Source organism: Curcuma longa, chromosome 7 (genome assembly GCF_044706935.1).
Source record: "Curcuma longa cultivar G26 ecotype Majalengka, Jawa Barat chromosome 7, ITB_CL_G26_1.1, whole genome shotgun sequence".
Classification (NCBI taxonomy): domain Eukaryota; kingdom Viridiplantae; phylum Streptophyta; class Magnoliopsida; order Zingiberales; family Zingiberaceae; genus Curcuma; species Curcuma longa.
The window spans coordinates 6,603,511-6,629,101 of NC_133867.1; the positions used below are offsets into that span (position 1 = coordinate 6,603,511).

Below are 25,591 nucleotides of genomic sequence, written 5' to 3' on the forward strand. Positions count from 1 at the left end.
TATGAGGAGAGGGAAGCAAACCTGACGAGGAAACCCTCCCGTGAACCGGAGAGTTCGGAGGGGGAGGAAGTCCGGCGGCGTCGGCGGCGTCGGCGGCGGACGGCGAAGGGGATGGCTCTGCTGGCGAGGAGAGGAAGCGGGAGTGGGCGGGGTTGAGCCGTTGAGCTCTCGCACAGGCAAAACGTCTCCCCTTTTGTGGCTTCTTGTTGCGCCTATTGCTCTTATTTTTATTTTTATTTTATTTTTATTTTTATTTTATTTTATAATTTTTTCCTTTTTAAAAAAATAATCAATTGAGAAAAATAAGGGAAAATATCCAATCATTGTAATTATTCAGAAAAGGAATTTAATTTGTGTTAAATTGTGAGTTTTAATAGGTTTATTACTTGTTATGTTTCAATAATTTGTAGTATTTAAATAGTTACTTTATTTATATATATATATATATATATATATATATATATATATATATATATATATATATATATATATATATATATATTCAAAATTCAAAAGAAATAATAAAACTATTATAATTATTTTCTATTTAAAATTTAAATTTATACAAAATTATCAAATAATTATTTTTAAGTCATTTGACTAAAATTATTATGACAAAAAGATGATATTGTTGATATTAAATGTCTTCTCAAATATCTTTTAATATCAATCCCACAACCATTAAAAAACAGTAAATGAGAACTATCTATTTTATTCTAAAGAGATTGAGATTATTATGATTTGTTAGAGTGCATTAATGTATTTGAATTCAAAATTTAAATCAAAATAGCTTGTAGTAATTATTTTTAAATCATATAGTCATTTGAAAAATATATTAAATTTTAATGACTTCCTATAATATATCTATGTTCAAAACTTGCTACATTGAGATTTTAACCAAAATTTTCATTTTTTATATTTTACTTTTTAAAAAATAATTTACTCCCAGATATATTGATTTTATATCACTTTAATCTCTATTATTTTTTTAAAAAAATATTTTCTAATAATATTTTTAAATTTATAACTTTTCTAAATTCTTATATTTGTTGATATTTTAAATTATTTTTTATTTCTAAGATTAAAAAAAATGAATCTCTTTAATGTGAGTACTTCATGAAATTTTGATGTATAATTAAATAAGTCTAAAATTAATTCCATATTATATTTGATACGTGTATCTAAATGTACATGGACTTAGGATAATTAGTACATTATAGATACAAGGAGTTATGAAAGAGTACTTCAGTAGAGCGAGCCGAAATAACTCAATGCATCCGAGAAACAAGAAGTCAGAAGGAAGATTGCGCAAGACAACCATTACAGAACGGAAGAGGAAAATGATCAAGGTGTCTAAAGTTGTTCCAAACACCCAAACTCTAAGTGTCCGAATCAATTCTAGGCGCACAGATACCTAGTCTAGATCAGCGCAACCATCGCCGAAATAGATCAAGATGGAGCCCACATCAACAAAATCTAAATGCTCGAATCGTTTCCAAGCACTCGGATTGTAAGAAACCAGCAAAAGTCGTTACCGTTGTCAAAATAATTAAGTTCAACGAATCTAAACACTAGGAAGGCTTTCAGACACCTGAAAATGTCACATCGACACAATGATCAAATTGAAGAAAAAACTATAAATAAACTAAATCTCGAAGAAAAATATACACACTCGATTTTATTATCTTCTGTTCCTTATAATTTTTTTTCTCAACCATTATAAGAGGTTTCTCCGCTTCCGAATCATTTCTGAAAAAAGGAGATCTTAGCAGAGCTGATCTTGGACTAGCAACTTCTTGATTGCAAACCAAGTAAATTATGTATCTCTTACTTTTATGTTGTGTGTGCGCCTTTGCTAGTTAATTAGCAAGAGAAATAGATTAATTATTTTATAAGTTGTTATTCACCCCTCTCCTCTAATGATCTCAAACCGCTTCCGCTGCACCAACACTAAATAGGTGCAACAACCTTGCACTAACACAACACTTTCCAACCTCTCTAACTCTACCTTAGAGTCCTTAGAAAACTAGAGTCTCATAGTTGGAGTAGCGCGAATATATCGAATAATACAATGGATTGTCATCGATAGTAAACACGCGAGTCAAATACAAATTCATTAGTATATTTGAACATGATAGATAGCCAAACTAGACTATCTATCACATGTCGATATAGAGTGAAACTAAAGATACAAATCTCTATCGATGAGATCATACTTCACACTTGAGGCGCATCATCCTAAATCCTACCATAGAAATAAGGTCTTGTGTATACTCTTATCGGGGTATCAAAACACCCGAAAGAACTTCTCCGTAAAGAACTCTTCGATAAATCGTACCATACTTCACATTTAGATTGTCGTTAAATCGACATTCATAGACAAAAGTCAAGGTAAAACTGAGGCACAAGATCAAGCACAAACATCAAAATTCCACTGCTCACAACAACACAAGGCACTAGAGATTTCAAGGAAATTTGTACAACAAAAGAGAGAATCAACTGTCAGTTGTAGTAAGACAATCTCTTTGGGCATACGACTTATCGACGCAGCTTTAAAACACATACCACAGAATACCTTTGAAAAATAGTCAGTTTTCCGACTAATATACAAGATACATAAGATACAAGTGATTAAACAGTCAGATTCATGAACAAAAATTTAGAATTTTGCGGTGCCAGATAGTAGTTTCAGCAGAGTAGCATGCTGATTTACCTTGTGCTTTGCCCAAATGGACTATCACACATTGCTCTCTCCATTTTTGTCGAGCTTCTCGTAAGATTTTCTTGATACCTGACAAGATAACGATTCATTCGATCAGCAGAACTAATAGTGTGCATAGCTAATAGTTCGAAAAAACATATATCGTTGGTAAATTATAAAGTCGAGGAAACGATTCTGAAGGTAAAGGTGTCTCCAGCAAAGGCCAGCAAAAGAAAGTTTGAGATAGTTATACTATGTGATGGATTGTGATACCTATAGTATGTTTTGGAAAAGAAAACAATAAGGAATCAGGCTCAACTGTGAAATTTTCTCAGAAAATGAAAGGATAAGCTCTACTTCATAATTCCATATCTCCAAATGAGGATTATAGAGATCGCCACTTGAGTGCTTGACATTTTAGATTAGACTCGCACTTTGACTTCGACAATTTGAATTTCGATACACATTAGAATCATCAGATAGCCGACCCCACTTAGTGGGATAAGGCTTGGTTGTTGTTGTTGTTGTTGTATTAGAATCATCAGAGTTAGAAGGTACAGGTTGCTACACAAGCTGGAAGTCTAATTATTTCATTAAGGCATAATATGACTCCAATACATGAAATGAAGGCACAGAGCTGTATAAACTTTGCTGAACAAGAAACACAAACAACTAGTAGATCTGTCTATAGATACTTGTCGATAAAGCACCAATGGCAGGGAGAAAGCAGACTCCAGAAAAGGCTAATAATTAGATCCAACTAAACCATAGCCAAAATAGAAGAGATAATAATACCATAATATGGGTTAACTTTAGTACTGCATGAATAACCAAGAGACGGCAAATGAACACTAGAATTACGAAGAGCGCAAACCACCAAGAATGCTATCCAAAGATAGTGATACATGATAAAAGGTCTTTGGTTCAGAAGGGAAATCTTTTTATTTACTTACTCGATATGCAGCAGGTGAGCTCTGGCCCGGACTTGCATGATGAAAAGGTGAACTTGGTAACGATTTTCCTGAAGTCAGCGTGGTTGGTGATGGAATGGACGCTTGAGCATGCTGAGGAACAGGTGAACGTAGTACAGAAGATTCATGACATGGAGATAGAGGAGATGCTGTTGGAGTTCGACGGGGGAACTGAGAAATGGATACGATTCCAGATGATCTTGGTGAAGACCTTCTTGTTGGTAGCATATTTATCTTAATCCTGCAAAATATTTGATTAAATAAATCTACTTATGGCTACCTGAAAAACAGTAAAATACAGAATGCATGGACTCAATCAACGTACTTGTTGTGAACATCAACATACTCATCAGTCTCATCCAATATTTCTTCCTAGAAAACAAAAGGCAGATGTCAGATGTGACATGTGATATGAAGGATATGCCAAAATTATCCAAGTATAAAGAATGTTGCAAAATCAAACTAAGACTTTGGATGCCAATTGTCACTGGTGGATTTTGTTGATATTAAATATGGCATAAAAACAGGTCAGCACGATCATATTGCAAAATCAATAGCATAGAAATTGATGAGCAATAAAGGCAAAAAATATATATATGAAATTTTGTGGAACAAAGGAGATTTTTTCTACTTTTTTTTAGTTAAAATCTACGTATGTATTATTTGTCAAGTGATAGCAAGTAGTGTAGGACTCGCTCATAGAGCCATAAAACTTGCTTTCAATTGTCACTTTTAACATTCACTACAGGCATCAAGTGGTTCAGGATGCAGCATCTCCAAAATCAATATCACTCATAATTCATAAAGAGTTATTTGTTCATAGCAAACTACATTAGTTGAGATGTCAATGATTGGCTAATGCTGGATTGTCCGCTTGATCATCAACTGCTACCTTACTTATCTGGCATTTAATGATCTACTCATCAGAAACTATTAGCACAGTGATTGAGGTATTTATATCATCAAAGAGGAAGTAATTTATGGCAATGAACATATACTCGGGTCTAAATAATGAAGTATCGCTGATCAAATACAAGTAACTTTTTCGATATTTTCATAAACAAGGAAAATAATACTTTCTTAAGGTTTTATATCTATGCATCAAAGACTTTAAATTTAAGCATGTGTATGAAGTACAATTATATAACACAAATGATGCAGAAAGCATGACATGGATGGATCTCTACATACAATGGAAGCGATTGGCATGATAATCAGTTCTATAGCAAAGTAATGTATATTTCGACATTAGAAAATGGTAATTTAAGCATTATTGTCAAAGTAATCAATCATTCATTAGAGCCATTAACAGAAAAAATACAAAATTAGCTGCAGATACTGGAGCAAGCATGCCAGAGAACCATTGAGAATTTGCCATGCTGATTCAAGATGAAGACGATTACTCACAACTCCAAGGAAAATAAAAACACAGTTTTCAGGAAATCTTGCAGAAAAATGAGTACGAGAATTATGCAATTTAGCAAATGGAAAATATATTTAGTGAATGAGAAAAGGAGTTAGCTTAAAAAATTGTTGGACAAGTATTTCGACCACAAGATTATCCACCTGTAGCAATTCCTCCATAACATCTTCCATTGTTATAATTCCAACTACTTCTTCATCTAATGAATAGCTTGGAAGAGTGTCTGCATTGACATCAAGAATATTGCCATGCCGTCCTCGTTCAGATTTCTTGCCCTGCAAGCGAGCATCCCCACGTTTCTCCATGTTGCTTCTCTTCACAGGACTATGAAATTGCTGAATATTATTATTCACAGGGGATGCATTGACAGTGCTATTCAAAGGATCAGAAATAACTGATTGGGATCCGTCGCCTGTAAAATGAGGAATCACTACCTCAAAGTATACAAATTACAAGTTCCCATTACATGCAAGTAATTTGATGGACAATTTTCTGGTGTAAATTCATCACATTAACAAAAAATAAGACAATGTTATAGTTATTTGGGGATACCATGGACATCATTGTGATTCCTGCTCTGATCCATTATGTTCTCTTGCATAGTGGTTTTGTTATTCTCTGTTGGCATACCATTATCTTTTATACGTTTAACAACCACGGCCATGTGGCTATGTCCTTGCTGGAATTGATTCAGTATATCATAGAGAGGATCATCCTCGAACACCCTGGCAAAGCCAATTTAGTTTTACAAATCCTAAAGCATCACAGTAGAAGAAAGAATCCAGGCACAGAAAATGAAAGAGTGGCAGCAATGCACATAAGAATTATCTCCACCAATTACTGTGGACTCCATATTGAAACATGTGATCCTATATCATGTAATGCATTTGAAAGGAAATGCAAAGAAAATTTAGTTAGTTATTTGCACAAAGGTTTGGCTACTACACGTAATATAGTTATATTTCTAGATCGAATTGTTATTTTGCATCTAATGTAACCAAAAATAAGTCCCCTAACCTGCAATACTCTTAAAGCTAACAGATTAAGGTTCTCACAGTTGTCTAACTAATCTTTAAAACCTTGCTAGGTCAACCATAGCTGTTTCTAAAAATTAATATCAAAATTTGTCCGTGAAAATGCAATCTGATGACCTCATAAACAGTGCAGTAGGCTCCACCCCTTGTGCGCCATTAAAATTTGAGGTGACAAGCACCTAAGTGCATAATAGAAGGCGGCAAGGCACATACCTTGATAAAAGCTCAAGATGCAGTGTCACCTAGCAAGGTTTTAAAAAGCCCAGACGAGACAAAAAATGGTGATCTTGCCAGTCTCCCATTTGACCAGTTCAACACCAGTTCTTTTAGATATATGTAGTCTATAATGTGTCATTCTAAAACTTAAAAGGCCAGTACAATATTCTTCCCAGTTAACACCTCTTCACCTCTCCCCTCTTTAAACCTATCTCTAGTTCTAATCTAGTTAAGAGTATATTTTCCCTCTCTTCACCACTTTTCTCTTCATTCTACACCATTCACCATCTCAAAGCATATCTAAAGCTGAAGGCTCAATTCATATTGCACATCTCCTAGCAGAAGATGAAGCCATCCTCCACAATCTCATGGGACTGTAGAGTAGAGGTTAACATCAAGTGCATGTAAAATGTAGATTAGGATGAAATTTAATGTGTTTTGATTTTTTTTTTCCTTTTTTTTGTTTGAGATTTCTTGTTTCTCAGTTTACACTATATTACACATTTGTGCTCACTGCTTGCTTTGCTTTCAGTAGCAGGAGTGCTCCATGTACAGACACTACAGGTAAATAACATGAAATATGAAATATTCTTTTATTGTGAGAATACGTTCTATAATACGATGAATGCCAACCGTTTCATGTGAGCCTACTATAGTAAGTTATAGCACTTTGATCTTACGTGAATATACAAAATTTACTAAAAAAAATAAACTTTTAGTATGTACACACAGACCAGAAAGCACCATGAGTTGTTAAAAAAGGAACCAGATTGAAGAAATGGTCCATGTATATCTCAAAAGTCAAAATAACAAGAGACCAGATAATTATTCCTGATAGATATGCAACATCTCCTTATACATAACATGGTTCTTTGTAGTTCACAGCTCATTATTTCTCCTTTTGGACACGTGATTAAGAGAATAAACCTTTCAGCCTCTGTTAGCTTGAATTTTTTTTATCTTTATTATGTTCATTTGTACGGTTAGCCCAACTCGTCGCATTGTTTTTTGTGTGGATGAGTGTAAGAAAGTAAACCATTGATGAATCTATGCTTTAGTGCTTTAATGACTTTGAGTATTCAAGCATATATCGGATCTAAAGATATTTTTATCTTCAAAATACATCTGCATACAAAGGTCAGATCATACCTGGGAATCCATCGTATAGTAACATTTCTTATAGGAACTTCATCTTCAGGTCGGCAAGTAATCAAATTTTTAACCTGAGAACAACTAGATATATGTATATTGGAGGATCTTGAGCAGATTAACAGAGAAAAGAGACCAACAATTCTGATTTGGATAATAGCTCAAACTTGCAATAGAGATTAGAGAGGAAAATTTTGTGGTTCATTATATGATTTCATTATATTGTCTTGTTTCTCATTTGTCTACTTCCTGGGCCAAACTAAGCCATCTTCTTTTTGCTCTAAACCCACCTCCATTTGTTTAAACAGATACATGGTTTTTAAACAAATGCAGGAAATTTTCATGTAACACCTAAGTATATAACATTCCCAAGAGCCCAGGTATAATGACTGTTTTGCCCTGCAAAGTTCAGCATGCATAGGAAAGTAAGAATTATGAAACTCCTAATCTTTAAAGTTCAATTCCCTTTATAGAAACTTCTGCTTTCTTGTACTTATTTTGGTAGTGAGTGTGTGCCCCATTGCAGATTCAACTAGTTTTTGGAGCAATATAACAATTAAACTCTTTTAATATGGACAAAATTCTGAAGACAACAATCAACAAATTATAGTATTTGCCTTTCCTTGTACAAACAATGTTTTTTATTGGAACACCACTGTGTGATATATTGGTTAATAAATAAAGTTTCTTCAGATGAATGATTATTTATTATGCTTTGCTATTTGACATTAAAATTCAGAAGCAAAGATGGATATATCCCAAACCAAAAACAACACAAGAAGATAAAAGATGTCTAATAAAGTTACCAAGATAAGGCCAATAATGTTTGTTGGGCTACCAGAGTAAATTGGTACACGACTATGCCCTTTGGTCATGATTAAACCTAGAGTGTGCCTGAAAATAGATAAAGATTAACACTGGGGAATGTCAAGGGATTTCAATAACTAAAGCAACATACATGTCGAGTTTATAATTTATGTCAAGTGAAAAGGTATCTGATATTGGCGTCATTGCATCTTTAGCAGTCTTTTGAGTCAACTCCAAAGCACCAGTGATAATAGTTGTTTCATCATGAGTTAATTCACCACCCTTCCCTGCCTAAGAACCAAGAAGAGAATAATAAGTCTTTCTACAACTTTTGTGGAATCATTAGTCCAGAATTTAGACCCATTAAAATGACATATCCATCTGCTAAACTACAAAAGTGAGCAAACCAAAGTCAAGAAACTTAAATAATTTGAAATGGAAGCAAATTCTTTTTCACAACACTGAAATAGTAAAATGGATCTTTTTTATACTTGGAGGACAACTGTAATTAACAATGACATAATACCTACTTGTTTTCAACATCTTCTTAGTTTCATTACTCTCTTGTTTTTTTCTTTTTTTGTGTGTGTGTGTGTGTGTGCATATGTAGAATGCCAGGATGTGCTCACCAATTTAAATGGTGACGCTGTGTGTGAGACAACTCTTTGAGCAAGCAAAGATTTGACACAGTTATATTATCCAGTAGGACAACCAACCCGAGCGATATGTGATTGTAGAAATCATATGAGGTTCAGAATGCAGGCAAAGATCTTCATATTTTTAACAAACAACCATCTAAACAGGGATAACCAAAAACTCAAAGCTTACCTCATTTCCATGCATATCAACTAGTGTCTTCAGCTCAGCCCTTCTCATAAGTGCAAAATGCCCCTTACCCAATATCCAATCTAATAACTACATAAAACACAGTAAAAACAAAACAAATCAACCAGATAGAAGACAAGGCGCAAGAAAATATCAAAAAAAAAAGATATGCAATATATTTTAGGTCGAATTGTATTATACTAGTTTACTAATATAATATAATTTTACAATGTCTGCATGTGTGGTAAAGATTGAAAATTCTTGTAGATTGTACCAGTCCACCATCTAACAACTGGGTTGAAACAAGAAAGTCATAGCAAAGTATGAGTATCCCAATCGAAAAGAATCAGTTTTGTGCCAATATAGATGAATATACAGTATAGAATGTATAGAATTGCCAATATAAGAAATATATAGTATAGAATATAAGGGCAATCCAATGCACGAAGCTCCCGCCAATGCGAAGTCCCGAGAAAAGGTTGAATCACATTAGGTCTATTGAACGCAATTTTACCTTGCATTACAAGATGTTGTTTCTGCGACTCAAACCCATGACCAGAAAGTCACACGGCGGCAACTTTATCATTGCGCCAAGGCTCCCCTTCACAGTATAGAATGTAAGAATTGCAATAAATCAACAATTTCACCAAAATCAGAACTGCAATAAGTAATGCGGTCTTTTCACCCGTTTCTAAATTCTAGGCTACACTAGCATCCTTTGTACAAATATAACATTCCAAATTATTGATCATACATTTCGCTAAGACTTGTAGCTAAGACTTTCACAATATCAATGCAATCATTTTGTTTATTCACAGATAGCTTGAACTATTTTAACTCTGGAACAGACCTGTTTTAACCCTGAAAAGAAATTTCAGGATGAATTTATCAGAAAACACAGGTGTTGTCTTCTTGATATAAACCACAACTGTCCATACCAATGATTAGTTGCTGAATTGTACAATTCAAAATAACAAATGGGATAACCACCAGTTGAGAAAGAAGTCAAATTATTGTGTAAAATTAGAGTACCAGGGAATAATTATTATTCAATATTTGAAAGCTATCGTACATGATACTATGAGATATAAGTTGGAGATGAATCCAAAGGAAACAATGGGAAAATATTAAATAATCTCCTTCCGTTAACATAATGCAGGCTTTACACGCACACAATATAATATTAAAGGAGAAAGCGAAAAAAAGGCTTCTACTAATGTTTAAGAGTTTGAGACTTTGAGTGAATGAGAATTATGAAAAGGAAACAAATGATTACCTTGCTGATGGGATAAGCCACAGGAAAGAATATCAGAAGAAGCACGCGGACAATTCCCGCAGTTTTAGCTCCCACGCTCAAGCCATAACGCGAGCACACAGCTTGAGGAATTATCTGAGAAAAAACCACCAATCACAACCCAACATGAACTCTTTCTCTCCAATAATCTGCTTACAAAATCAAACTAAAACACATATATTTATCTAAAACTGCGTACTTTGACATTGACTGAACAAAAAAACAAAGCGGGATTGAAGAACCCCGACCAATTACCTCGCCGAAAGCCAGTATAAGGGTTACCGAGATCAGGATGGCCCCCCATGCCGGAACGAGTGCATCAAGAAATATGGGCAGCGCCTGGATACGAATTGAACAGCAAGCATTCAGCGAGACTTTCTTTAAAACAAAAGATTTTGGAAAACAAAAAAACAATTTTTAATGCATAATAAGACAAAGCGGAAGAGGGAAATCACTATCAGAGACCTCCATAGCGAGGGAGTTGCCGATGAGCAACGTGCAGAGCAGGAGGTGTTGGTTCTTGACTACGGGAAGTATCTTAGCTGAGGAGAATAATTATCAAAAAATGAAACGCAACAAGAGAAGCGGAAACTAGAGAGGAGGAGGAAGAGGAAGAAGAAGGGGGATCGGGAGCCGACCGGCGTTTCGGCGATCCTTGGGCTGTCCCGCCTTGACGAGGACCTCGAGGTCCACGAGGCTGAGGGACATTAGACCGAGGGTGAGGCCGGACATGAGGCCTGCGAACAGGACCAATCCCGCGGAAATTATCAGGTACAACCAGAACTTCGCGCCGCAGCAGGAGTGATCGCCTCCCCCCGACATCTTTCCTCCACCACCGCCGCCTCCGTCAATCACCAGCTGTGCTGATCTCTCTCGCTCTCCCGAAGCAAGCGATCGATGGGAGGAGGAGGAAGAAGAAGCACACTGCAAGCAGTAGCTAGGGATGGTGCTTCGGCTTCTGCAGAAGCGAGATGCCGAAGAAGAGGAGGGGAATTGGAAGAAAGGATAGTTAAATGCAGGCTTGGACGGGATCAAGTTGTCACTAGTATAATTAATTTTATCGGTTACAATTACGTCTCCAACTCCACTAACGGAGCTCATTTCCAAATACATGATGAAATAAAAAATAAAATAAAAATATTTAGAAGATATTTAAATATTATAATATATATATATATTTATTTATTTATTTATTTATTTATTTATTTATAACAAAATAATAAATCATAACTTTATTACTTGAATTGACGAAGAACTATAATATATTAGACAAAAATTGAAAGGGTGTCTTTTATATTATTATAATATCCCTTCTTAAAAAATATATTAAAAAGGTGTCTTTTATTATATTTTTCATTTTAAAAATATTTTTATTCTAATATTATTCTAGCAATTTTAATACAAAGTATATATATTTTTAATGTTCCGATACTGTTATAATATTTTTTATAAATTAAATTTAATTAAAATTATCATAATTTATAATAATTTTGATCAAAACTATTATAATATATAATAATTTTAACCAAAATTAATAAATAAGAACCATCTTAATCACAATTAATTTTGATGAAACTATTATATATCGTAAAAGTATTGATACAGTTAGTCGAGTGATTGTCCTATCAAAATCTTATACAATTCGATTGGCATCCTTCATAACAATAGAGTCCTGTCAAACTCTGACCTCCTCTATCTGCATAGCCATAGTAATTTCGGGACGACAAAGAATCTTAATTAAGCGGACTTTCTCTAATCTTAATCTTTGAAATCTCTAACGCATAACTGACCCTAATAAGGTCACCTATTGGGAAAGCGACGTTAGGACCTTTCCCTCTGTGGCTATATAAGATTCCGCAAAAGTAAATGAATGTATAGTTTCTTCTCTCACGTGAAGGTTAATCTTCTCCGTCTTTTATTTCTTTCGAGCTCCTACACTCTCTCGCGCACGCACGAGACTTCCCTCTCAACCAGTCACTAACTTGATCGTCAAAGGGGTCCCACTGATAATGTTGGCCACCGACTGATGCACTTTGATTCATAGAAATCGAACAACTAGTGCACCAGAGCACTCATCTCAATCGCGGTCCTGGAGGAAGAATGAGAGGAGAAACTCGAGCAAGTGCAGAAGGACACCATCATAGAACTGTTATAATAATATTAGAATAGTCTTAACCAAATTAGGACGAATTTGATTAAGTTAAAATAAAAATAATTTGACGAAACACTAATTCGTGTATAAGAATTTTGATTATATTATTAGTGCAATCAACCTCAAGTTAAGCTTGACCAGGTTGATCAAGCTCGGGTTGACTCGAATTTGAATTTTGATGTTTATGTTAGTAAAAAGTCGAGTAGGTCATGGTTGACCAACTATTTGACGATGTTAGAAATCCGAGAAGTTGGTAAGAGGAAAGTTTAAGTGGATTAAGGTTAATCGAATACCTAGTGATGGGAGTTCAACAGAAAGTTGGTAAAGAAAAGTCCAAATGAATCATGGAAGATCGGACACTTGGTAATCGAAAGTTCAGTGAAAAGTTGGCAAGAGAAAGTTCAAGTGAGTCAAGATTGATCGGACACTTGGTGATTGAAAGTCCAACGAGAAGTTAGCAAGAGAAAAAAGTCTAAGTTAGTCATATAGGACCGGACACTTGGCACGAGATGGAAAGTCTAAATGAGTCATGGAGAATCGGATACTTGGTGATGAAAGAAGTCCTCGTAGGTCAAGGTTGACCAAATGTTAGGAACGGGAAGTCCTAGCAGGTCACAGATGATTGGATGTTGGGCAAAGGAAGTCCTAACAGATCAAGGTTAATCGAATGTTAGGCAACGTGAAATCCTAAGATGTCTTGGATGACTAGATATTAGACAGAAGAAGACCTGGTAGATTGAGGTCAATACATGACAAGACACGAATTCAGTCTTGAAATAGCTGAAATTATGGTTAGCAATTGATTCACCAATCGATTAGCAAATCCTAAATCCATAATTCCAGGGATGCTACTTGGGCAATCGATTGGTGTAATCGATTATGGCAATTGATAGGACCAATCAATTGACAGCTTATTGGGCAGCGAACAAAACGTGTTGGAATCGATTGATTCAATCAATTGGAAGTTATCAATCGATTGATCGATTGACAAAAATAGCCATTTTACAGGTTAAATGGTTGGATCTGACATGACAATCGATTGATGAGTAAGACCAATCAATTAGTTGACAGAAATCAGCTAAAAGAACACTCTTTAAAAGAGAATTTCATGGAGATTTGAATATGTTAGTTCTTGAGGAGTCAGAGGCGAAGTGCTGCTGCATTTTCTTCCATCAAAAGACTATTCAAAGTAACAAATAGGCTTCCAAAGTAAAGATTTCATATATAAAGTTTGTTTTACTTTTATTTGATTTTGTATTCATCTTGTTGATTGTGCATTGTAAGAATGAGTTGTAAGAAACTTCTCCGTTCTGGAATGTTTCCTTCCAAAGTTGTGCATGTGAAGTAACGTTTAAATCAAGGTTTCCGCTTCGTATTCAAACAACAAATACAAAATTAAGATGAAAAGCGATTGGAGCTATTCCCTCCCTTCTAATTCGCACGGATCCTAACATATACAGCTTAAACTATTATAATAATATTTGTTCTATAAAAAAATAGAGAATATCTGTCTGATATTTATTTTAAAAAGTAACACTTTTTCAATGATAATAATCATAAAGAGCAGGGCTTTTGGATTCTTGCTCAATATATTTGCTTTATGTTTAATTTATTTTTAAAAATATTTTATTTTATTTTATTTTCCATTTTCAGATCGTCACAAATTAGGTGAACGATAAGGTGGGTGGGTTTCCACCTCCACTTGTAAACCCTAAAACTCGTAAGATTTGTTGTCTTCCATACATCCTTAAGCCCAAAACAGGCATATTCACTAAATTACACGCCTAATGACATTGTCTATGTCGATAATGATGGACTTAATTACTCTATAATGGTCATTATTACTAGGATTAGGTAAAGAATGAAGTGTTAGGTACCGACCTAATCGAGATTAATTATATTAATCGATTTACTTGAAGAGGTGGAAGCGAGAAAGCCAAGTCCCTCCAAAATAAAATCTATTGAAATTCTAAGTATTTTATTTACCTATTTTAGCCGTTTATAATTTTCTCATTTTATTTTGTTTATGTTTCCCTTCGATAAATTATCAAGTAATTAAATGGTTATAAAATGTTTATCGGAGTTTTAATTTGATTTATCATCGGAATGATATGATTTTGGTTTCGTATCATGTCGATAAAGTTTCAATGTTTTTTAAATATAAAATATATTAATTAAAAAATATAAAATTTAACCTAAATAAAAAATATTAATATTTGTAAATAATAATAAAAAGAAATATTTAGTTATATATTTTTGAAATTAAAATAAATAATATATATATATATATTAAAATAATGAGAGCAAGGAGTTAATTGAAATTATTATATTTAATTTTTCTATTACCTCGCACCCGCATAACATCCTATGGCCACACAGAGGCTGCCACAAAATTGTAACACCTCTGCAATCTTGTAGCCCACAATGTTGATGTTGGGGGATGGAATAGTAAATTTTAGGGGTGTCAATTCAGATGGGTAAGGTAGGTTTGGATCGGATTGAAATAAAGTATTATTAAAAATTTCAATTCGAACCCGATTTGAATCCAAATTCAACTCAAAATCCTAAATCCGAATCCGTATAACCCAACTAACCCAAATAATTCAAAAAAAAACCTTTTTTACTATTTTTCAAGATAATTCTTTATTTTTTATCTCAATATTTTATCATTATCATACTAATATTACATAAAATATCTTAATTTTTAAAATAAAATTTGATTTAACTCCAAAAAAATTTTCTAAACCCTAAATCTGGGTCAATTAGAATCCGATTTGAATTTAATCATATCCAAAACTCCAAACCCGAACTCGAAAATCCTCAAGCCTAACTTGATTTTTTTTTTCAAATTGGATTGAGTCGGATCAAATCGAGTTGGTAGGTCAGATCCATATTTGACACCCCTAATAAATTTCATCCATTTTGTCTGTTTTTATTGTGTCAAATGAGATGTGTGAGCTATGAAATCATGTATATATACTTATTATTTTGGACAATGACAACTCTATAAGGAGGGAACATGCTCTCTTTTTTTTCTACTTCCTTGTTTTAGGCTTTTTTGTTGTTGTTTATGTTTCATGTTAGGTTAGAGGTGGCAAAATAGATCGATTTGTTTGACGATAGACCGTCTACGACTTGAGCAAAGCACATGACTCTACAAATCGCTATCACAAGAGCCTTTCGATAGTGTCCTCACATGTAAGCACAAGAGAAGGATGGTTATGTCTCGAATATCATAATCTCTTGGCGTAACATATGTCGTTCGTCCTTAATTATTCATATAGTTAGAAGAAAGACGTCTCTTTATTACCCATAATTTAATTTTTGAAATACCTATCAAAAATACTAAATCTGATGTTTTTAATCTTGACCGTTCATAAATAAATTTAAATTTAATTGGTATTTTGCACTATATACATTATTGGATTGAATACACTTGTGTCCTCCATTATTGGAGACTGGCGTTGACTTAAGGGTTGGCGGGAAAGTGGTGGTGGGCCCTCCCTCGCTCACTGTCCGGTCAACTGCACGCTGCCTTGCCGGTTTCACCGCCGACCCGTTCTTTCAATTGTCAAACTTTCTGGTGGCTAAGTATAAATAAATTAGACGATTTGAGATCGTACCTTTTATGTCTTTTGCCTCTAGAATATAATTAAATTAATTATTATAAAATAAATTTATTAAATTAAATATAATAATCGAATTTCAATGAAATCGAAATAATATATTCTTCCGTAGTAGTCAAATACAGCTCCCAATTTACCTCATCGTAGATGGTCGTAAGATCGACCGTATGAAGCCGCTGAGATGACGAATTTCACTTTTACGTTGAAATACCTTTTATGTCCTGCGCGATCCGATATCCTCTAAGAGACACCTCCGATCAAGGACGGAGTCAAAATGGGGGCGATGACGATGACCACCCTCCTTTCATTTTATAGTGCTAGAGATGTAGGGTATAAAAATAGAAGACAAATGGGGGATGATGACATAGTCGCTTCCCTTCAATATAAATACACATTTTTCACCCCCTCAATATGAAAATCCTAATTCTGTCATTGCCTCCGACCCGGTTTGGCTACAATGACTTTTAGATGAAGAAGAATCCTTGTCAAATGGGATTTCATCAGTCTCAACCTTCGACTATTTACTTCAATTGGGTTGTAATCCTCTTCTGCATTCCTGTGCGATCTGACACCCTCTAAGGGTCTCGACTCGACCCCTCTGACCTGCTTAATTACAACGATTCCTGGACGAGGAAGGATCCTTATCGAATGGAATTTCGTTAGTCTTAATCCCCAACAATTTTTGATAGACCCTAGTGAAACAACTCATGTAGAAGGCGACACTTAGCTAACAATCTAACCATGTCAAATGTACGAGGCGATTGTTGTCGTCTAGCACCCTATCTTCCTTCATGTGGCCAATACACTGGCGACGCTTCACTTATGCAGCTTTCTAATTGGCTTGTCTGACTGTCCGTAGGGCTTGCATGACATCACACACGGTTACCTTCCTTTGTTGATTATATAAGGTTCAACAGCGGTAGGTAATAGGTAGGGTTTTCTTATGTCAAGTGGAAACTATTCTTGTCCCCTACAGCACTCTCTTTCTCTTTTATGCGTGCACCTGAGGGTCATCTTTCTCAAGCCATGAGCTGATTTGACCGTCAGAAGGGTTACGCTGACAACGTTAACTTCCGTTGACACGTGGTCGGCAATATTAAACCTTGCTAACATGTTTTTGATTGGTAGGAGTTAAAGTTCGATCGATCAGAAGATGGATCCAATCATGCCTCTAAGGAAAAAAAGAGAGGAGCGACCTGAGCAAGAGGAAGGACCCATGATCCATTTAAAGAGCACCTTATATTATAGCTTATGAGCATTATATATATTTTTTTAGAGTTTAAGATTTAAGATTTATGATTTAACGTTTAATAAAAGTAAAAAAACTCTCTTTATTTTTATTATTACTAAAATATTCTATTTTAAAAAATATTAAAAGGATACGCATTAAAATATTAAAAAAATATTTTTATTCAATATTGTTACACTAAATTTAAGCAAAGCTCCTTCGAATAATGTTTATCAATCTTATAATAATTTTCATCTAAATTAGTTGAATAATATTTGATCAATTTTATTAAGTAGAATTAATTTGGATTAAATTAAAATAAATTTCATTAATATTTAAATAATTTTAATCGTAACTATTTAGTGATTTGAAATATATTGAAGTAGTTTCAGACTAAAAACATTATAAAAACAATGAAATATAAATATTTTTAAGATTTAAAATGGGTACCTTTTGATAATAATAAAAATAAGGATATCTTTTTGATTTTTTTCCCACCTGTATATATTTAGTGAAATTGTGAACTCTTTATAGACAATTTTCAGTAACAATATTGAGTAGATTATAATTATCAATAATTTTTTATGAAATTTATTAAATAAATAAATACAATATCAAAATGAATAAACGAGTTCAAATACTAAATTTATTGACTAACTCAATACATTTATGCCCATACGGAAAAGCAGGTTCGTGCCGCCATTTGACTCCGTAACGATGACGTCATGGAGATTGATCCTGCCGTCCAACACGACACGCGGCGCAACGACAGTCGCATCCGAGCGCAGCGCGGTTGACTCGCGCCGCGCGAATGCCACGTCGTCGAGCGGCGAGCCACGTCAGAGCTGTCGCCGAGGCGAAAGGCGTGGAGAGCGAGAGCCAGTCAAGCGGCGCAGCGAACCCGTCGCAGCAGAGGGGGACCACCACTAACTTTCTGATCTATTATACTCGCTGGACGTACCTGGCTTATGATTGGCCGATTCGGAATAGCTAGCTGATTGGCAGCGGCAGACGCGTAGTCGGTCGAGGTGAGAACGTGTGTAGAAAAGGGGTTGTGTTCGAGTTAGTGTTGAGTGTTTTCCGCTAAAAGAGAGAGCGAGGGATTTGGGTGGCGATGGGGAGCGGCGCCTCCCGTCACCGTCTTCTCCGCTGCCTCCGCCCCTCCGGCGCCGGAGATGAAGCCGGTGACGGCGGCGGGCGCCATCCGATCTGTGACATCGGGCCGTTGGACGAGGCCCTGGGCCACTCCTTCTGCTACGTCCGCTCGTCCTCCCCCGCCCACTCCCGATCCTCCTCCCTTTCGTCCGGAGATGGAGGCGGAGGTGTGGTGGGTGGCGGAGGGGAGATTGCTTTCAAGACCATCTCCGGTGCGTCCGTCTCCGCCAACTCGTCCGCGCCTCTTCCCTTGTACGACCCCGCTGGCCGCCCGAGCCCCGCTGGCTTCCGGAGCTCTTCGTCCTTCTCGGCCATTCCGCTCCAGATCTCGGCCGCTGCGGCGGCCTCCGGGCCGCTCGATCGCGGGTTCTTTCTCTCCGGCCCGATCGAGCGGGGGGCGCTCTCCGGCCCCCTTGAGCCTGTACCCTTCTCTGATCCCCTCGGGAATAAGAAGAAGCGTCGTGGCATCGCCGGTAGGCTCCGGAAGCCGATGCTCCTGCGACGGAGCATATCGGAGAAGAATCGTCCGTGGGTCTTCCCCCTCCGGAGCTTCCCCGCTCGGCAAGGCGATCAGGAAGTCGATCCCTCTGCGTCCGTCGCCGAGGAGAACGTGCAGTGGGCTCACGGGAAAGCCGGGGAAGACCGGGTCCACGTGGTCGTCTCCGAGGAGCAGCGGTGGCTCTTCGTCGGGATCTACGATGGGTTCAATGGACCAGAAGCTCCTGAATTCCTAGTTGAAATTCTCTACCCTGCGGTTTTGAGCGAGCTCCGCGGGCTTTTCTGGGAAGATGTCGGAGAGGGCACACCCGAGGATGCAGATTTTGATGGAGGGAAAGAGAAAAGGGTCGCCTTTCAAGAGGATTCCAGGGTTGGAAAACGGCTCTGGGAGTTGCTGGCCGAGGGCGATGGTGAACTTGACATCTCTGCAGGGTCTGGTGGGTTCGCTTTCACTTTATCAAAGATGAGGTATGGCGTCGGTAGCTGGCGGAAGGACGGCCGGAGGATGTGGTTTCCCAAGTGGAGATACGATTCCGAGGAAAAGGTCAAAGAGATCAAGGAAGTCACCACGACCTGTAGACGCAGGAAGAGGAAGAAGGGTCCTGTGCCCGACCATGGATTGGTTTTGGCAGCGCTTGCACGGGCATTGGACACCACAGAGCACAAGTACTTGGAGATGGCGAATAAGGTGATGGACTGCAACCCTGAGCTAGCCCTGATGGGATCCTGCCTGCTGGTTGTCTTGATGAGGGATGAAGATGTTTATGTGATGAATGTAGGAGACAGCCGAGCAATTGTGGCACAGTATAGACCAAAAGGAAACGCCAATGTGAGGGTTGGAGGAAACGGAGAGAGTTTGGAAATTGAAGGATCCAATCAAGAATTGGAATTGGGAGCATTGCAGCTATCAGTTGATCACAGCACGAGCATCCAGGAAGTAAGTTTGCATCTAAGAATTGCGCATTTAATTTAAGGATTTGCTCAATCGTCTGGCTCAAATTTTTTCATTCTATAATATGGCAAATAAGGTGTCTTAAGTGTAGTCTTTATTTACTTTTCCCTGTTAGGTAATGAAAATTCATGAACAAGTTAGCTTCTGGTTTTATTTCTTTCATATCAGGTTTCACAGAGAAATGAATTATTGAATATCTATATAGAGGATTTCTGCTATAACTAATCTAAGGGTGTATTTGCTACCATCTCTTCACTTAGAGTTTGGTTTTACTGGATAGAAGTTCTTTACTGGATCTATCTTTGCTCGTGACATGCTCTTGAGAAGTTGTCTCTTTTCTCTTAAATGGGTTTTTGTTTCTACAGGAAGTACTTAGAATAAGACAAGAACATCCAGATGACAATAAATGCATAGTAAATGGCAGAGTAAAGGGAAAACTGAAAGTCACAAGAGCTTTTGGGGCTGGTTTTCTCAAACAGGTACTGTTTTTTCCATTAAGCTGTATCTGTTATCCACGCCAAGTTGTCTTCGTAGATGCTCCCAAGTAATAATGAAAAAAGAAATATGTTCTAAGTTTCTTGCTTGAGAAAAAAAGCCTTTCCTGTAGTAAGCAGAAATTCTTTACATTTTCACTCTGCATTTTCACAGCCCAAGTGGAATGATGCATTGTTGGAAATGTTCCGGAATGACTATGTAGGCACTGCACCATATATATCTTGTACACCTTCACTTTGCCACTATAAGCTGGGAGCAAATGATCAGTTCCTTGTTCTCTCTTCTGATGGTTTGTACCAATATCTGAGCAATGAAGAGGTTGTCTTACATGTACAAAGTTTCATGGAAAGGTTTCCAGATGGAGATCCTGCCCAAAGTTTGATAGAGGAACTTCTCTTCCGTGCTGCCAAAGAAGCTGGTAATGAATTGTCTTCATTCTTATTTTTCTCAGTGTTACTCATAGAAGTTTCAATACTTTGATTTTTGATGTTATCTCAACTTCTATTGAATGCATTAGCATTGATTGTATGAATGAGTAGTTTTAAACATAATGACAGATGTGACTTACATCCTACTTTACACTAACATCATAAGATTTACCTTCTTCTTATTCCAAGTGAATGTTGTTATTCTTTAGCAGTTCTCTGGTCTAGTTCAGATGTCGTTTGATCATGGGACTAAGGGACAGAAACTTTATTAAAGAAGATCATTTAAAATTAACTCATTATTATTTTTTCCCTAAAATAAAACCTAGGCGGATCTGAATGCTTAGTCGTCAAAGTCTCAAGTAACCAAGTGCAAAGATTTTATCAAGTCAGATCAATTATACTTCTGATCTTAGGTTAAATATTTTATAGATGCATCTCTTTTTTCCCCTAAAATAAAACCTAGGTGTGTCTAGAATGCTTAGTCATCAATGTCTTGATTATACTCCTGATCTTAGGTTAAACACATGAAGTTAATCAGTTTTGACTTTTTGGTTTGTTTATAGATCTTTTGTTATCTAGTCTATCCTGCTTGTTGAATATCAGAGCATCCAAATACCAAAGCTTAAATCCTGAAACTGTATAACATGCCAAACAAAAAGTCTTACTTGTGCAATTTGAGTTCTTAAAAATATGTACATATTAAAAAAGAATATGGAACATTAATTATAATGATAATGATGCATAATAATATTCATGTTGAGAGGAGATCTGTGAAAGAAATGGTGTAAGATTAAGTCTCATGGGTTTGATTTATTTGTTGAAACATGCCTGATTAAATATTCTTATTGAAGGATCAGACTTCGACTTAACTTTCTTAGCCTTCTAAGCTTTCATATCCCATCTGCATGGTTATGCAGCTCCCAAATATGGTTGGCAACCTTTTTCATCCCAAGTAAGGATGCTCAGTGTGATACATGGAATCTGGCCCATTCCCTTATGTGCTGCTTTTTTAAACAGTGGAAGAGACTAAAAAATTTAGCTTTCACAATTTTTTCAATCGTCCAAGGATTATGTTTCTGTTTTTGGTTGAAGAACAATTATGCTTCAAAAAAATAATCACTCAGAAATTTCTTGATCTCATGGACAACACCTAAGAACAAATAATGAAAACACCCCATAAATCCTCCAATTTAAGAAAAACAATTTAATGCAGAATGTTTTGCTGCTCAACTAGATTTTACTTATGTGTGACACGATTTGCTTGCAGGTTTGGACTTCCATGAACTGTTGGACATACCTCAGGGAGATCGCAGAAAATACCATGATGACGTCACAGTAATGATTATCTCTCTTGAAGTTGATGGTAGAATATGGAAGTCATCTGGAAAATGTGTGAAATGTTGAGGATCTGGATAGCTTTCTCTTAGCACATGCAGCCACCAGCTCTCTGCAACATTACATTCATGTTTACAGAAGCTTAAGCCAAGAACACATCGTTCTATCCATGACATGATCTTGAGACAAGCCATTTTGAAGGGCAACGTCGAATGTCTCAGTTTACTGAACGAGGCTGCTCATTCAGTGGGTCAACAAGAGCTGGTTTGGGCTGAGAAAGAGGCAAAAGGAAGCTTCATGTTTAGTAACTGCTTCCACTCGGTTTGAGGTTCACCATCAAGAAATTTGAATTTGGAATGCCTACAAGTTTTTCAGAATGAAACGAAATAATCTGCAATGCTCTCAGCAAATCATATTTCACCAAGTCAGATTTTTTTAATTTTTTGACAGAGTTGGATCACCTTTTACACTGATTGCAAGCATGCATTCCCTCTGGCGGAATCAAACTGCATCAAGAAAGCACTGTAAGATAAGAAAATTTTGATCCAAACTAATTTTCCAGCTTCCTGTCTTATCCTCTAGATTTGACTCTTTCCCGACATAAAATGCAGTGTAGAACTTCATCCAGTTAATTGTCACAGATTTACTCCTCAAATATTTTGAAATTACCTTGTTGAATTCCTAAGATCTGTCTTTCCTTGTAGTATATTACCTATGTGCCTTTGGCAATTTTATCAAATAGGAAATCATCATGATTGAAATAAATATGTAACATATTTGACTGAAATCTAGAGATGGTGATTTTCTTCTGAGGACATCATGATTGAATTGATTGATTGTGTTTAGTTGCCAACATGAAGTTTGTTAGCTCCTTGCTAATTTAATATTGTTCACAAAGAGTAGGTAGGTGTTGAATGTTCAATACCTTCAAAAATTACATTCAAGTGGAAATAAACATAATAAATATGTAACTTTTAGTCAAATTATGTAACATTTTTGATGCTCAAATGATCTAAAAACACTTGTCCAGTAAGTTGAATTGCTGGCAACCAATGGCTTGACCCCACACTGCACTTGAATGATTGCACAAGTTTCCTTGATGAAGAAAGGAACATTGCAGAGTCCTCCATTTACTGTTGCTGGGATATATGTGCCAACTCCTTGTCCATATCCACTACGCCCTCCCAGCTCAACCTACATATTTATTAATCAGAATATTTGCTCAAATCCCCCCACTCTATCTACTTTTTTTCATTTGCCTCCTAAAGTCTAAGATATATTTGCTCCTAGGTGTGAGAATGACAATTTTAGTGTTCGGTTTGATAAGACATTTATTTACTTTTTATGAGTTGAATTGGTTATATATGAGACAGATTTACTAAAGTAGATAAGGATCGAATTCGATGAAGTCGAGGTAATGCCCTCCTCCGTATTGGTTAACTGTAGTTTCTCGATTTACCTCCTCACAAATGAGTTGTAGGACCGACCTTGTGACTACCGTTGAGTGACATATTTTATTTTTTTTTACTGAAGAGAAAGATAATTTTAGTGTTTTATTTGATAAATTTTATTTATTTTTATTCAATAATAAATAAATATAATCAAACCTTATATAAATGTAATAGTAAAGTATATTTTAAAATTTGGTGAATTTTTTTTTTGAATAAATTTATTTATGAATTTGTGTAAAATTTAATTATAAGTTGATTTCTTAATTTTTTATTAGATATATAAAAATATAGTAATTTTTAAATTTTTAATAGGTTAAAAATAATAAAATAAAATTTATGAAATAAATAAACATTTAACTTAATTTAATAAATATTTAACGAGTTTGATAAGTAAATAAAATATATTTGAACACAACTAAATTCGACTTCGAGAGGAAGTATTCTAATATTATATTATAAATTTTTTTATTTGTTCTAGAAATTTATCAAAAGCACTTGGAGTATTGAGTTGACCAATTTCATTTCTAACATAACAAAAATAATAAACTAAATAAATAAATAAAATATCTTTTCGTCTTAACGATAAACATGAAGGCATCCAAATTGAAGTCTACTACAAAAATTTGACACTCAATCGAAGGACAGTGATTTTTGTACTAATTTTCAAATAATTGTACGACATTTAAATTTGAGTCAAACCCATCAAACATTGACCTCGTGAACATGATAAAACTCATTGCATCCAAACTTAATTAATTCTAATTCTAAGTCAAACTTATTTATCCTTCCATATATTTTGATTTATTTCCTTTCAACTATATGAATTATGCCACAAATAGTGAGACTTTTTGGTGTTTTTTTTTGAAAAAAGGAAAGAGAAATCTATAGAAAGTTCAACAAGAGTTACTAAAGTTTAAATGGATTATTATATTTAAAATGCCCCCTAAGATTTAATATTTTTTATTAATGCTGAAATGCTCTATAGTGCTTTTATTTTATTATTAAAATATTTTGATTTTTTTAGATTGGTGATTTGGATAATAATTTAGGAAAGTAAAATAAATATTTCAATTGAGATATTTTCATAGTAAAATATAAATAGTAAGTGTAAACATTGATATTTTTAAATTAGACTTTAATTTTTCAAGAATAATGTTTAATAGTTTGTTTAAAATACCATTAAAATACGGGGGAAATTAAAAGGGGTCTTTTTTTATCTACAAAAGGCACCATAATCTTAAAAAATAAAAAATTCAATAACACCCATCTTATTTTTTTAATTTAAAAATATCTTTATTACAATAGTAGTTATAATTTTATAACTGTTACGATATGAATAATATTGAATCCATATTATCATAGTTATAAAATTGTAGTTGTTAAAATGTAAATATTTTTCCACATGATTTATTTTACTTAGTCAAAAGGAATTTAAATTTGATAATTTTACTTAAAATTACTATAACATATTATAGTTTTAACTAAAATAGTCAAAATTATTAACATTGTAATAGTTTTGAACAAAGCTATTATAAGTTATAGTAATTTGAATAAAATTAGTATTAGTTTTGGCTAAAGTTAGTATAATAGTAGTAGGATAAAAGTATTTTAAAGATGAAAATTATTTTAAAATTTTAAAAATTGGAACATCCTTTTAATAATAATAATAATAATAAAAATCAATGGCATCTTTTTTTATTTTTGCCTACAAAATTATACTAATATTAAAACACTTTAAAATTTTATTAAAATATATTATATTCAAGGTTAAAATAAAATAAATAAATTAGAGGCCATTTTGATATTAATAAAACTCAAAGGACATTTTTAGAAAGGCTAGTAAAAATTAAG

General features: G+C 35.0%; 2 protein-coding genes across 2 annotated transcripts; one reads left to right on the top strand and one right to left on the bottom strand.

Moving 5' to 3' along the window:
- Window positions 1–2,438: 2,438 nt before the first annotated feature.
- On the bottom strand, window positions 2,439–11,389 carry LOC141831554 (DUF21 domain-containing protein At2g14520-like). Its single transcript, XM_074718936.1, has 13 exons — window positions 11,059–11,389; window positions 10,886–10,962; window positions 10,676–10,759; window positions 10,403–10,516; window positions 9,130–9,216; window positions 8,453–8,592; window positions 8,301–8,388; window positions 7,495–7,568; window positions 5,648–5,820; window positions 5,239–5,507; window positions 3,998–4,044; window positions 3,655–3,913; window positions 2,439–2,791 (listed from the first exon to the last, which is right to left on the bottom strand). Exons 1-13 carry the CDS (start codon window positions 11,240–11,242, stop codon window positions 2,738–2,740), a joined length of 1,650 nt encoding a protein of 549 aa, XP_074575037.1. The 5' UTR covers window positions 11,243–11,389; the 3' UTR covers window positions 2,439–2,737.
- Window positions 11,390–18,540: 7,151 nt separating this feature from the next.
- LOC141831499 (putative protein phosphatase 2C 26) lies at window positions 18,541–23,005 on the top strand. Its single transcript, XM_074718868.1, has 4 exons — window positions 18,541–20,016; window positions 20,397–20,510; window positions 20,680–20,944; window positions 22,222–23,005. Exons 1-4 carry the CDS (start codon window positions 18,541–18,543, stop codon window positions 22,356–22,358), a joined length of 1,992 nt encoding a protein of 663 aa, XP_074574969.1. The 3' UTR covers window positions 22,359–23,005.
- Window positions 23,006–25,591: the final 2,586 nt, after the last annotated feature.

Coding starts and splice junctions, on each gene's coding strand:
- LOC141831554 (XM_074718936.1), bottom strand. CDS start 11,242: ATGTCGGGGGGAGGCGATCACTCCTGCTGCGGCGCGAAGTTCTGGTTG. Junction 7,569..8,300: donor ACATTATTGGCCTTATCTTG/GTAACTTTATTA, acceptor AGTTGTTCTCAG/GTTAAAAATTTGATTACTTG. Junction 5,821..7,494: donor ACTATACGATGGATTCCCAG/GTATGATCTGAC, acceptor TGGCTTTGCCAG/GGTGTTCGAGGATGATCCTC.
- LOC141831499 (XM_074718868.1), top strand. CDS start 18,541: ATGGGGAGCGGCGCCTCCCGTCACCGTCTTCTCCGCTGCCTCCGCCCC. Junction 20,511..20,679: donor GGGCTGGTTTTCTCAAACAG/GTACTGTTTTTT, acceptor GCATTTTCACAG/CCCAAGTGGAATGATGCATT. Junction 20,945..22,221: donor CCGTGCTGCCAAAGAAGCTG/GTAATGAATTGT, acceptor ATTTGCTTGCAG/GTTTGGACTTCCATGAACTG.